This window comes from Podarcis vaucheri (assembly GCF_965113315.1).
Source record: "Podarcis vaucheri genome assembly, chromosome: 10".
In the NCBI taxonomy this organism is placed as follows: domain Eukaryota; kingdom Metazoa; phylum Chordata; class Lepidosauria; order Squamata; family Lacertidae; genus Podarcis; species Podarcis vaucheri.
In genome coordinates, this window is record NC_138748.1 from 17710074 (window position 1) to 17724253 (window position 14180).

Here is a 14180-nt window from a genome sequence, read left to right on the forward strand (position 1 = left end):
TTGGAAGAGTGGAGCAACTGAATGCATGGGTGAGATTTGCACACAGGCCTTCTATAACAGGCAGGGGTGGACTTGGTTAAACCTTCGTAATATGGCGCCCGATGTGTGGCCAAAATTTGGAGCACCCCAAAAATGGTTCTTCTCAATTATGGATCTTCTCAATTTTGTTTCCCCTCGGCTCAGCACCCTAATGTGGGGGAACTGCCCACCCCAGCATTGGCCTAAATCCAGCACTGCAATAGGCACTGGCTGGTTTACCAATGTCCAATCCTGGGATATAGTTCCAAACAGCAAATTTGTATCTTCATGTAAACCCTTGATTTTATTTCCTGACTTCTGGCTCTTAAAGAAGATAAGGCATCATTATGTCAAACTGAAGAGGGATTAACTTGGAAAATGAAGGTACTGTCTCTTCCCCTATCCTTTCGTAAAAAAAAAAAAGCATTAAAAGGCAGATGTTTCTTTGATATTTCACATTGGCCTTCTTAGGTGAAACTTAGCAATATTTTTTTAAGCACCAAAATATTCTAGCTCATCACCCTCTGCAGCTTAAAACAACCACTGTATATTTATTTAGTTATACCTATGCCTTATAACTCACTTATTTCATTCTAGTGATTTATTACAGATATTGAGGCTGTATGGAGGAGTGCCCATGGATCAGAAAAGGATTCTCTATATACTTCACTATAGGGGTCTGTTCTGAACATTCAAAGGGATACATGCTTATTGTGGAAATGGATGGGAAAGCTCTGTAAATGTAGGAGAGCCTTGATTACATTTTCATGGGCCCTCAATAGTTTCTGAAAGAACCCAGTATACCTGGAGCACTCAAGGGGCTCTGGAACAGACCAAATATTTAAGCTCTTGACATATATGTGCAAACGGAGGAGGAGGAGTATTTATACCCCACACACCTGACTGGGTTGCCCCAGATGTATGCAGTTACTTACAGGCAACAATATTTATGTATCTATTCTTATTCTTGTTGTCCGGATGATTAGAGCTGTCTGAAGTGATGCCCAGATCAACTGTGCAGCTCTGGATTTCCTGAAAATAGAAAGTGAGAACATTCTGTTGAACACACAAATCTATTTGCGTGCATGCCCCCACCCCACAAAATATACAATGCATGTTGCAACTATGTCTTTTCTAAAAGAAGATATGTTGAAAGAATTCCTTACCTGGTAAAACTCTTTCAGTGTCTAATGAAGAAATGAATGCAAAAAAAAGGTAAAAATAAATTCCACAGCACACAACAAATGAGTAAATGTTTATATAGTACAAATACAATGGAAAGCAATCATGGCTATGAGATAAATATACACATATATACACATTCATAATAGGACACAGCTGAGTAGATCTAATTTACAGCATGCAAGTAAAAGAAATTAAAATAGAAATATAATTTCAGTGACTAGAGAGATAGTTTACCTGCCACTGAGGTAAATAGCAAGCCACCCACTGATTGTAATGAATCAGAATGGCTGATTCAATACACAGGCCACCAATAATTAACCATAGATCGTCGTAGTATTATAATCCACAAAAAGTGGTTTGTGGACACAACCAACTTATTTGTTTTACAAATAAAACTATTAATAATGATAACTTCCCCCATTAGAAACATGCAAATATTCACTCATGCACAAAAGAGCTAAAATATATGAATTGCAAATGAAGTTAAGTTCGGTTTTAGTGATGCAAGGCACAGAAATTAGGTGTTAAATGAAATTACTTTTAACACTTTCTTATAGCACTATATCCATCATGTATTAATCACAGAGTTATCACATTCAATTATCTTTGGGCCAATGGCACTGTCAAACAAACAAACAAACAAACTGAAAACATGATTAAAGTCCCGCAATCAGCGTTGAACAGTTTCCCCGATATCTTTCTGAATTTGTCAAATTAGTGAAAAACTTAAACATTCCATTTTGATCAAGGGCCTGTTCAGAAGGTGCATTCCATCTATATTTAGAACACGTTCAAATTTTATACACAAGTGTAAAAAGAAAATGGCTTGCATTTTCTGCTTTTGTAATTATTGTATAATGTGTGAAGTGGGAGCTCAGTATCTCCTGACGTGAGATTCATATGTTGAGTTGCAGATTATAGAGCCTTAGAATTTGCCAGAAGAGAGCTTTAGGAGTTCACACACCGAACAGAAAATGTAAGTCACACATAATTTCTTGCACTTCTTTGGCTAGTTCTTCTGTTTATTGCTTGATATATGTCCCTGAGTTACTGTACTTCTGAAGCTCTCAAGGTGTAGGGGTTCCCCACAGTCAGCTACACAAATGGTGCTCATGTACATTGAAAGTTTGTGACTCCCCTTTTCATAGCCACACATGAGAAAGCCATGTTCTGAAGAACATATACTCAACAATCCTATCTGTGCACATGATACACTATGTGGTCATGCATAAAATCTGACAGGGGTGAAAGAAGTATCTTCCAAAAATATTAGTGCGTATTTCCTCTACAAATCACATGGAACATCTTCTATCATAGTCACATGAACACCTGTAATTATAACAGAACGTTCAAAACATGTACCAGATTCTCATTTTAATAGGAAAATATTTCATACCTCAAATTCTTCAGCAAACCCATTACTGGTATGCAAGTCTGCAACGTGTTTTGGAAACTGCTTTGTTGGGATTGCTCCAACATCATCTTAAAGATGAATTTTGAGAGAGCAGAGGGGGGGAGAGAGAAATATAATTCAAAACCATGCAGTAGACAACGTTTCTGCATTTCTCCCAACTGTATTATGGCAGAGTAAAACATGCAAAATATTCAAGTATTCTTATTAATTCAGCACACGGTAGTGTCCCACAGTCCTGCTTCACACAACTAAGAATGGAGCTGTAAGTGTGAGATACCAGAAATAGAGATATAGTTGTGGGTGGAATGTTGTACTTTGGTCTACTCACAACGCTGCTGTGAATTGCTATTCTGTTTTTGGATTGCTACCCCTCTTGGCTCAGTGATGTATCATTTTTCATTTTTCATTTTTCATTTGGAGCCATACAGTCATTGCGGAGGGTGAAGGTATTGGCTGAGATGATGCAGCAGGTCAAATACTCAAAGAATCCTCCATCTGGAAGCGCTCTTAAGAAGGATTGCTTATATTAGGAGAAAACCTTGTTATGAATGAGGGCTCCTGGGTGCCCTTCATCTCCCCCTTCCAGCTGTGTTAAGTTTCTTCCCCCTTCACATATATGCATAGCCAAGATGCCTCCCTTAAAAGGTGCAAAAAGATAAGGAGGTCATCAACCCCCAAACAAAAACGACAATAACCATGCCTTTATATGCACTACAGTGTGGGGATAAATCCTGATTGTTCTCAAGTTATCCCACAGTCTCACATTGGCTTTGCAAAGTTCCATTTCATTTTGTCTATTCAACTATTGGAGAACTGACAGGACATTGAGGAAAATTCAAAATGTCCATCACAGGATGCTCCATAACAACTGATACCGAAAGAGAATTTCTAGGAATACCAATGGATTGAATTGAACTTAAGAATAACAACAACAATAATAACAACAATAATAAATTTTATTTCTATCCCACCCTCCCCAGCCAAGGCTGGGCTCAGGACGGCTAACAACCAATAATAAAAACATATTGATTTAAATACAACTTAAAAATAAGATTAAAATACAACATTAAAACATCAAAACGCAACCTCATCATGGGAGGAGAGAGGAAAAAAGAAAGAGGGGGAGGGAATCAAATTGACTCCAAGCCAAAGGCCAGGCGGAACAACTCTTACAGGCCCTGCGGAAAGAGATCAGATCCTGCAGGGCCCTGGTCTCATGAGACAGAGCGTTCCACCAGGCCGGAGCCAGAGTTGAAAAGGCCCTGGCTCTGGTTGAGGCTAATCTAACTTCCTTAGGGCCCAGGACCTCTAGGGGGTTACTATTTATGGACCTTAAGGTGGTGCCCCATGGTTATATTGGCTTCACTTGCAGGCTGGTTTTCTGATGAAAACTCCACCCAGTGCCATGAGAAGATCACACATTCAAATTATTTTTCATTGTAAGCATGTATGTACATATGCATATTTTACTGTAATGAACAGTGTTCTCTTCCCCACAAGTCAGCATGCATAATACCCAAGGAGGGGCAGTTGGTTTGGCACCTGAGACATAAAATCCCACAAGCACCCCTCTCTCCCTGGCACCAAAAGTACAATAACACCAATTTAAAATAACTAACAATTTCCTTTCCTTTCACGACACCTGTAACCAGCTGCTTAAGGCAGCCACCTCACTCTGCCTAATGGTAGGGTTGGAAATGAACAGCATGTGATTGATCCTGAGCATTGTAAAGTATCAGCAGATTTTCAGAAGTAAATCATATAATTCTTAATCAAGGCCTTGTTCCAGAGATAATGATCACTTACTGGTCCAATCAATAGAAAGCCAGGCATTCATAAATACCATTGAAATCAATGGGGACTTCAGGGCTCTTAACTGTGCACTGAAGTTCCCCTGGCTGTAATTGAACTTGCAGCCTGATTGTAGCATGTTTACTTGGCAACCTCACTGCAGTCATATTTTCACACACTGCAGCCAGAGCTTTCAGGACATCATTTTGTATTTTAGAACACAATTCGTTTTAGGTACAGAAAACATGCATTAAGCATAATCTCAAATAGACACAGCTTCGTACAGAATCTGAAAATGTTCTACTCAAAACAGGTTAAAGTAGTAAACATATGCATTGATAAACTGGTGAAGGTCACACTGTATCAATCACCTTTGCCTCTGGAACACAATACATTTCCTCAAAAGTATTTTCAAAAGAATTCTACTGATTACTCATGCAGAATTGGGCTCTCTGGGGGCTCCTGAAGGGCCATGGTTAGGCACACATGAGCAAGATGAAGCTTCAATATCATCCAACAGGTATCTTATTATTTCACACTATGAAATTTCCAAAGTGCTTCATGTGATGAGGAAATGTCATGCAAGCTGAATAAGCTTCCATCAGCAGGTGTTTAATCATCTACAACACCTATTATTTCTTAGGCTTCAGTTACCAATAATTCGTTAATTTGTATTGGGATCCATCTGTTCTTTTTACTTGAATGGCTCAGAATGCACAAATTGAATTAGCTATTCAAGCTTACATAAAATTGTGCAAATGGGCAACACTAACTTCAAACTTTGGAGAAGGACACGGTTGTTACAAATGTGCTTTCAAATCAAATTAGGCTGAAATCCTATGCATGTTGTTACAGAGAAGCTTGGTTCATCTGGAACTCTGCACATGACTCAGAACTATGCGTTGATTGACTCAGAACTATGTATTTATTCTAGCTTTGTTATTTTGCCATTGCAAAATAATGAGGACAGAAGCATTGGTTTAAGATGAATCACATCTCATAGAGGTCATATCCACACTGTGCACTTAAAGCATTTTTATACCATAGAGAAACCTGGGAGTAGCAGCTTGTTAAGAATGCTGTGAGGTCAGCATCCCTAACTATGGTTCTCATGGTTATTTGGGGGATTCCAGTAAACCTATAGTGCTTTAAATTTATAGTGCAGACACAGCATGAGTGAATAGCCATAATGGACAACACAATAGGTGAAAGCCTATTTATTTACTTCTGTATCTGCTGCATTTATATCCAAAGAGCTCAGTGTTGAATATACCATCACCACCACCATTTTAACTAGTCTCTGAAATATTTGCCATATCCAATGCAGCTGGCACCTTCATTATACAGCTTTCGGCAATGCTGAAGGTATGCCTCTTTACCTTGGTTTTTGACCCTTGTGATGTACCTTGATAAAAGTGCCATAGATGCCAGTACACACACACGTGTCCACACACACACACACACACACACACACACGGCATGGTACTCCTTACTGGTTAAAAGTCTCTCATTTCATCTTCTGTACTGGTCATTTAAAAGTCTCGGCCCATCAGATAACTGCCCATGAAGTCATTATGGCTTCTTTAAAGGTAAAGGGACTCCTGACCATAAGTCCAGTCGTGGACGACTCTGGGGTTGTGGCGCTCATCTAGCTTTACTGACCGAGGGAGCCGGTGTTTGTCCGCAGACAGCTTCCGGGTCATGTGGCCAGCATGACTAAGCCACTTCTGGAGAACCAGAGCAGTGCATGGAATTGCCCTTCACGTTCCTACCAGAGCAGTACCTATTTATCTACTTGTACTTTGACGTGCTTTTGAACTGCTAGGTTGGCAGGAGCAGGGACCGAGCAACGGGAGCTCAACCCATCGCGGGGATTCGAACCGCCGACCTTCTGATCGGGAAGCCCTAGGCTTAGTGGTTTAGACCACAGTGCCACCTGCGTCCCTATGACTTCTTTAGATGTCTCATAAAAAGAACAGTAACTGTACACATCTTAGGCTCCACAAATGCCAGAAGTTTATACTTTTCAAAAAAAAAAGAAAAGAAAAGAAAAGAAAGCTGGGGATCGGGGGTTGACTCCCCCACCCCCAAACATAGAACACAACCAAAGACCGATGCCAATATCTCAGAGCACTGGTTGCCCAGCTACATGGACCATAGCTTCTGACATATCCTCCTTCTGGTAAGAAAAACAATCATTAATTTACCATTACTAAAAGATTCATACACAATAAACTCATTGGGTGGGGGGAATTAACTACACACTTAACCATATTACCTGACACAGGGAAGACTGGTGCCGGAGGAGTAGATATCACACGAGGGGATGTGTTATCTTCTAAATAAAAGTGTGCTGTTTGGAAACATTTCCTAAAAGAAAGAAAGAAACATTTCAAATGGATACATATTAGCTACCTAAAGCATTCTGAGACACCTTCTTAGAACTGTTTCCAAAGCTCTATTTTTTTTAATGTTACAGAAACACTTGAAAAGTATTACCTGCTTACATCTACTAATAGCTAAATAATCATTGTGGACTTTCTTGCATCTCATGGTAATAGTACTTGGGGAAAGTTGCAACCAAGGCAAGCATATGTAGATTTCCTTGATTTTATTGAGAGGTTATTTTTATTTCTTTGGAATATTGTATTTATAAACCTCCACTCATTACAAATTACCAAAGTGGTATATGGTGTATATATAAGAATAAAAATACAAGTAAAAGCAGATAAAACAGTTCTGAAATTAACCAATTAACTAGACATAGAAAATGATGAGCCCCCAAAGTATGCAGCCTTGGCTGGATCATGCCCTTCAGTTCATTATATGAATAGATGGTACAGTCATTCCTAATTGGAATGGTTTTTACCTGAAGAAGATGCAGAAGATATAGCAGGCATCTGTCATAGTGAAGTATTCAAAGGTGCAAATCTGAAGCAGGTATAACTGTTTATGTCATACCAGGTTTCAGTGGTGTCGATTCAAGTGCTAGGCAATTGCTCTCTTTAATATTGTAGCTGCTAGCATACACCTTTTTATACCACTGTGAGAAACCAGCTTCCCCAGAGACAACAAATTTGAATGAAAAAGCATAAAGTTATGAAGAGGAAAATATAGAAGCTTGTATTGGGAAAGGATAATTAAGTCCCAGTCCACTCTACTGTGATATATCTCATCCACATAAGTTGCTACATTGCAGAGTGTGTAGTATGTAAATGTTAACCAATGAAGGGAATGAGGTTTTGGAATCAAAATATTTACTGAGCATCACAATATTAGTTGAATCCTCTTTCATTCTCCAGATGTGAAGATAATAGGAACGACATCTGGTAAGAGACTGCTATAAGCAATTCAAAAGACTGTAATAATCATCTTCAGCTTTACACAATGCAGCATTTTCTTAATTAAAAAAAAACTATTTTCAGATAATTAAGCTTGCTAATAACACTTTATATGGGTCATTTGCTTTATTTGAAGTATTATTCACAACTGATTAACTTTAAAATGAGATAGCTGCGTGAGGGGCGGGGGACAGAAGTATAATGTTACATTTATCACTTTCCACTTTATGCCAACTGCACCTAAATTTCCTTTTTTGCTTTCTTCACCATTTTGTGGAACTTTTAGGCTGACCCACAAATCAATTAAATGAAACACTTAGCTTTATAAGCTGCTGTAGTTTGATTTGAATAAATGACTCTTGCTTACTTTAACAACTTAGATTAGACTGAAAGGCATTGTTCCTTTGGCTTTGCTTCAACAGTCTTCATGCCATGGCATAAAGAAAATAACCTGATAAATTACTACCCTGCTATGCTAATAAAAAAGAAAGTAATAAAAGTACACATATAGCAGCTTAAGTGCATTGCAAATATTATTTAAATGATCAAGGAGGTGGTTTCAGAAGTCCAAAATTTTTCTTTTGCTGTAATCAGCTCAAACAGATGTACACAACTGCAAGTTTCTCAATCCAATCTCTGCACCTGGCTGTAAATGTTTTTGCCACGTTAAACCTTTTTAGCAGACATGGTAATTGTTATGGTACTTGTCAAGGTTGAGAGGACTTTTCAGAATGTTTTCTTCAAACCAAATTTACAAATTCTGTTCACTAGAAAGCCACATACTTAACGCATTTGGAATGAATCTCTCAACAGGATCTGAGCAGAAATGGGGAATCTGATTTGGCAAGTGGACTATAGCCTAACCCAGGCTTCTTCAAACTTGGCCCTCCAGTTGTTTTTGGCTTACAACTCCCATGATCCTTGGTTAGCAGGACCAGTGGCCAGGGATGATAGGAATTGTAGTCTCAAAACATCTGGAGGGCTGAGGTTGAGGAAGCCTGTCCTAACCTTCCCTACCTGCTGAAGTCCCAAGTCTGAATGGTGGGTGGGGATGCTCACCTATCAATCACCTGATGTCAGTGATGTCAGATGATCATTAAAGCACCACACAAGGCTTGCAGAGAGCTCTGCACACTGCTTTTGAAGTGCTGCTAATCAGCAGGCTTAATGTTATCATTTATCAGCTGTTGGGCAATACAAGCCTGACTTCAGCTTTGTGATTGAGTTCCCTGTATGGAACTCAGCTGTGTAGCCAATCTATCTTCAACTCTAACTGCACCACATCATCTAATGTCACCTGTGGGGCAGGTGGGCATGGCATGGGACCTGTGCTTGGCCAAATTTGGGTCATGGTTTACTACCCCTTGATTTCAGTATTCCCCCTGAAATGTGGGCCATATAGTTTCTTGGCTGCCATCAATAAGATATTGAATTACATTACAGTATTACTGTAAGGGTTAAAATTTGATAATACGCATGAAGTGCTTTAACCAACTGATATTGATCTACACATATTCAGTATTATTACATCAGGATATGATAAACAGTCAACTTACCATAAGAGAGCCCATTAAAAAAAGGTCACACCACCAAGCAAGACTATATGAATGTTTAAGCCCATGACGTTTTTAAACTGAAAAAATGGGGGCATCATTTCAATCCTGACTTTGTATTAAGGCAGCAAAGAATAAAAACAAAGTGCAAAACATTTTCTTATAAAGCTAATTTTATGTTGCTGAAAGTTTGCAAAATGTATTTTTAAAACCAGGTTTATTGTTACAGCACACATGTGTGTTTTGCATGGATCTACGTGTTAATACAAATTTCATTTTCACACATGACGTGTGCCAAGGTTAGGTCAACAGGCTCCTTCGTGTTCTATGTAGTATTCTTGAAACCTGACAATTTTTTACCTATAAATTAGTCCCACTGATTTCAATGGAACTTACTCTCAAGTAAGGCTGCAATATTCTGTACACTGAGCCTTTGCAGTGTCATCCATCACTTATAATTAGTGCATGGAGCAACTGCGAGAGACAGGTAGCAAAACATATTACTGTTGTTGGGGAGATGAGGGAGAATCCAGCACTTATTCTGTAAATGTTATTGTATATGAAACCTGTAGTATGCATTCTTGTGATACTGTGGAAGGCATGTAATGTATGAACCAGCTCAGAGGAAGGCAGAAATAAACTTATACAAATACAAATGTAAACTGCCAAAAAAGAAAATAATTTACAATATGGTTCAATGTATTGCATTTTACATTCTTACAGATTCATGACCAATAATTCAAAAAGAAATATTGCATCTCCCAAACTTTGAAACTGTGGTAAGAGTGAATAATCTCCTTAAATTATATTTAGTTGTTATATCACAGAAATTGCAAAAAAAAATGTTAGTGACCTCTTGTGGCCAATGCAATTCCTCTTTCAGATTAACAAAAAAGAGAGAGCTACAAATTCTATTTTGTAGTACACTGAAAAGACATGAGGGATTAAATTTAACATCTAAGAGATATTACCCTTAATGGGATATCTGTTTTATTTTGAAACATGAAGGTTGCAAAACAGTATATCTTTTGGGGGAAACAGAACAAAATGAACACAATGTCATCTGAAAAGAACAAGGATCAGAACACATGTAGGATTACTGAAACTACAGCATGCAATCCTGGCTTTAAAGTGTATGGCAGTATTTTCTTCTTAAACAGGAAAGATTTCAAATACCATTTAGCCCCAAAAGATAAAACCTCTTGGAAGATGAATATGAACAGTCATGTAAAATGCCACAAAGCTTCAGAGAAGCTTGTCAACAAAATGAAGACGGTTAGCTATAAATCTCCATTTAAAACCCAGAACAAATGTACAGGAAATGTAAACTAAAAAAAAAGACGGGGGGGGGCTGCATTGTAGACCCGTTTAAATAAATGGAAATGACTACCTTAAGTGCACTCTGTGCCTGACTTGGTTGGACACTTATTGAAAATGCTCAGCTATTTGGATATTTCTCTTCAGTTGGCTGGTTTGCGCATGTATGTACACAATCAACAGCTGAATGTGTGAACCGACTCTATTATTAATTTATTAATTGTTAAATGACTATATATTAATATCATAGAATTGCAGAGTTGGAAGGGACCACAAGGCTCATCTAGTCCAACCACCTGCAATGACCGATGGCCATCCAACCTCTGCTTAAAAACCTCCGAGGAAGGAGAGACCACAACTTCCAGGGGGAGACCGTGCTATTAGGTTATATGTAAGCTCAACCTGTGGTGTTAAATCTGTGACAGCTCTTTCACGCCTGCAAGTTATTACTTGATGTTTCAACAATAAAGAGATGAAGCTTTATGCATAAACTAGTACTCACCCCATTAGGTAAAGGTAAAGGGACCCCTGACCATTAGGTCCAGTCATGACCGACTCTGGGGTTGCAGCGCTCATCTCACTTTCCTGGCTGAGGGAGCCAGCGTACAGCTTCTGGGTCATGTGGCCAGAATTACTAAGCCGCTTTTGGCGAAACCAGAGCAGCACACGGAAACGCCGTTTACCTTCCCACCGGAGCGGTACCTATTTATCTACTTGCACCTTGACGTGCTTTCGAACTGCTACCCCATTATTCAGAGGTAAAAGATGTTATTTTTAAAATAAAACTGCAAAGGGGGGGGGGGGAAGAGGAGATATAGCTCTAACATACTTCTCTTGTATGGCACAACTCTGCTTGATTCCAAGGCTGAAAACTATTTCATAAAGCATAATCCTATAGATTAAGGGGGACAGTTCAGGGACTGTAGGGCAAAACATTATTTCCTTTGGTTCTGCATACCAACCATGGACAGCTTGTGAGTGCCCCCTGTAGCCATAGTCTTACCTGATAGCAGAAATATGTTCTGAGAAGCCAACCACTATGTTAAATTTCCAACATAACATAGCAACTTTGGGTGCTCTCGAATATTACAGTGGTACCTCGGGTTTCATACGCTTCAGGTTACATACGCTTCAGGTTACAGACTCCGCTAACCCAGAAATAATACCTTAGGTTAAGAACTTTACCTCAGGATGAGAACAGAAATCGCACGGCGGCAGCAGTAGGCCCCATTAGCTAAAGTGGTGCTTCAGGTCAAGAACAGTTTCAGATTAGGAATGACCTCCAGAACAAATTAAGTACTTAACCTGAGGTACCACTGTATAGGAAATATAATATGATGCTCAGCTTCTAGAGTCAGAAGCAGCCACCAGGTAAGCCTGCAACTGGAGGAAAGGATGGATAAACTGGAGTTAGCACCAATGGGTGTTGGGCCCTAGGCATCTGCCCAGGGTGCCAGGTTTTGATGCCAACAAAAGACTTTGCCCCAATATTAAAAGAGTGCATTAGTCCTAATGGACTTCTCTACTGGTAGTAATTACCATAGCTACAAATGGCTTTATGTTACTGTGCAAATGTATCCTGCTCCAGGAAGTTCTTGTGGCCATAGGTCCTATTCATATTCTCTGTGCACACATTGGGCTCTGAAGGTAATCAATGGGATATGGTGGGGAGAGACAGTACTGGGAATGACTTACCTCCTAAAGGGATTTATTTGCTGCTGTTGTGTTATCTATGCTTGTGTCAACATAAACACTCTTGAAGCATGGTGCAAAGAGATGGAGGCATGCACAGGAAAGTGTCAGGCACTTGCCCACTTATCTTATACAACCTGCTGCTTAGCCATGAGAGTGCTAGCCAACATGCACCTCCCTGGAGATTGTGGCATTTTAATATTCAGCAATGTTTTATATTATTCTTTGTTTGAAGCAGCTTCTCTGACAGCACCATCTAGTTTTTTAGGCTATTAACCTATGATGCGAAAGCGTGCATGTACACGAAAATGAATTGTATCACGGAATCATCATCCAGGACAGCACAGTTAAAGTGTAAAACGCAACAGGTTATGAACACAAATGGCAATATAAATGCATTTATAATCTTACCTCCAATATATGAGAATACCAACAAGAATCACCAGACAGATGAAAGTCAGGGCTGATACGACCACAAGAGGTATGACTGTCTTCTGTTCTGGGAGACCAATACGCGACTGAAGGCTACTATTACTTGCCTCTGCAGTCAGAGAAAATTGAAACAACCTATATTTAAACTTTGGCAAAAGGCACAGCATAATTGGCCACGATTTCAGAGACCCAGGTACTGTCACTTACCATTCTAAAATTTTAGCACACACTGCAGAGAACAAATACATTTGCAAACCAGTTTAGGGGAAAGTAAGCAGGTAGATGGCAAAGCAGACCACCACAGCGGAGGCAACTGAAGACCTTAGCACAGCAGAATTTCATTTTGCAGCTACTGCAAAATAGTATTTTTGAGAAAAGAGAATAAAAATGAAGAAGTTCGACTCATATATTAGGAAATAATAGAAAGCTCCAGGATGCTGAAACCAGATATACTGAATTATGTAAAGATTGACCTAAAATAATAGTTTGCTTAGACATTCTGTTATTAGCTAAAAATGGAAAGGAATTATTATGAGTACATATTTGTTGCTGATAGTTCCTTTCGTAAGATGTGAAAACTTGGTTGCCTATCTGTCTCATTTTTATAAGAAAGCTGATCTATACAAGAAAGATTTTATTATTATTGAATGTCTTGAGCATGCTCTTCATTGATGATAAACACATGTATTATAATGTTGCTCTAATAAGAGGGAGGGATTTGGAGTATTTTATGAAGATCAGAGATTAAACTGTAATCAGTAGTACTTGGTGGAAATTGCAGAATCTTCTGTACCAAAACATCTGCTTTTCTTCATTAATCTATTTGGAATAAATTTTTAGGAAGTGAAGCCTGAGGCCTTAACAGACATGTCCCATGATCAGTAACCATGTTGTGTAGTGTCACAAATTGACAACTTACCCTCTAAGCACCCTTATTTTTCTTGGTCTTTCAGGCCAAATCCAGACGGGGAGAATGGGGTGCCTGGGGCCAGCAAAGATTCCCACACTTTATCCTGGTCCTGTATTGCCTTACAATACATGTAAGCCTTAGTGTATTGCTAGATAAATCCTCCTCAGAGTTGCTCTATGCCTGTTTGTTGCTAGCATTTCTAGTTGGCAGGGTGCATAAGGAGTATTGCATATTGAGTAGACAACAGGCACCATGGAAGGATTTCTGGTCATTTCAGTGAGATGTGTGTGTGCGTGCTTGCATGCATACACACAATTTCAATTGAATACTGTGGTTTTATACTGGATAGATGTCAAAGACATGTATAAAACATTTCAGTCTTTAAGCGGTGACTGAGAAGTGGGGCTCCCAACTTGGTTTAAGAGTACCACTATTCTCACACACGGAAATTAAGCAGAAGAAGCTTGTTCTGACGTTGAGAGAAACTACAGAAAAATCTTCACCACCTTCTCTTATAGTGGCAATGG

General features: G+C 39.1%; 1 protein-coding gene across 6 annotated transcripts in view; it reads right to left on the bottom strand.

Moving 5' to 3' along the window:
- PTPRZ1 (protein tyrosine phosphatase receptor type Z1) overlaps positions 1-14180 on the bottom strand; it is a 114332-nt gene that overhangs the window by 20468 nt on the left and 79684 nt on the right. For 3 of the 6 annotated variants that reach the window (XM_082239390.1, XM_082239389.1, XM_082239393.1), the window contains exons 13-17: positions 12723-12852; positions 6687-6778; positions 2600-2685; positions 1185-1205; positions 954-1050 (exon numbers count right to left, since the gene is read on the bottom strand). In XM_082239390.1, coding sequence (XP_082095516.1) covers positions 954-1050; positions 1185-1205; positions 2600-2685; positions 6687-6778; positions 12723-12852 — 426 coding nt within the window. The remainder of the gene's footprint in view (positions 1-953; positions 1051-1184; positions 1206-2599; positions 2686-6686; positions 6779-12722; positions 12853-14180) is intronic. The other 3 variants (XM_082239392.1, XM_082239391.1, XM_082239394.1) reach the window with 1 other exon arrangement.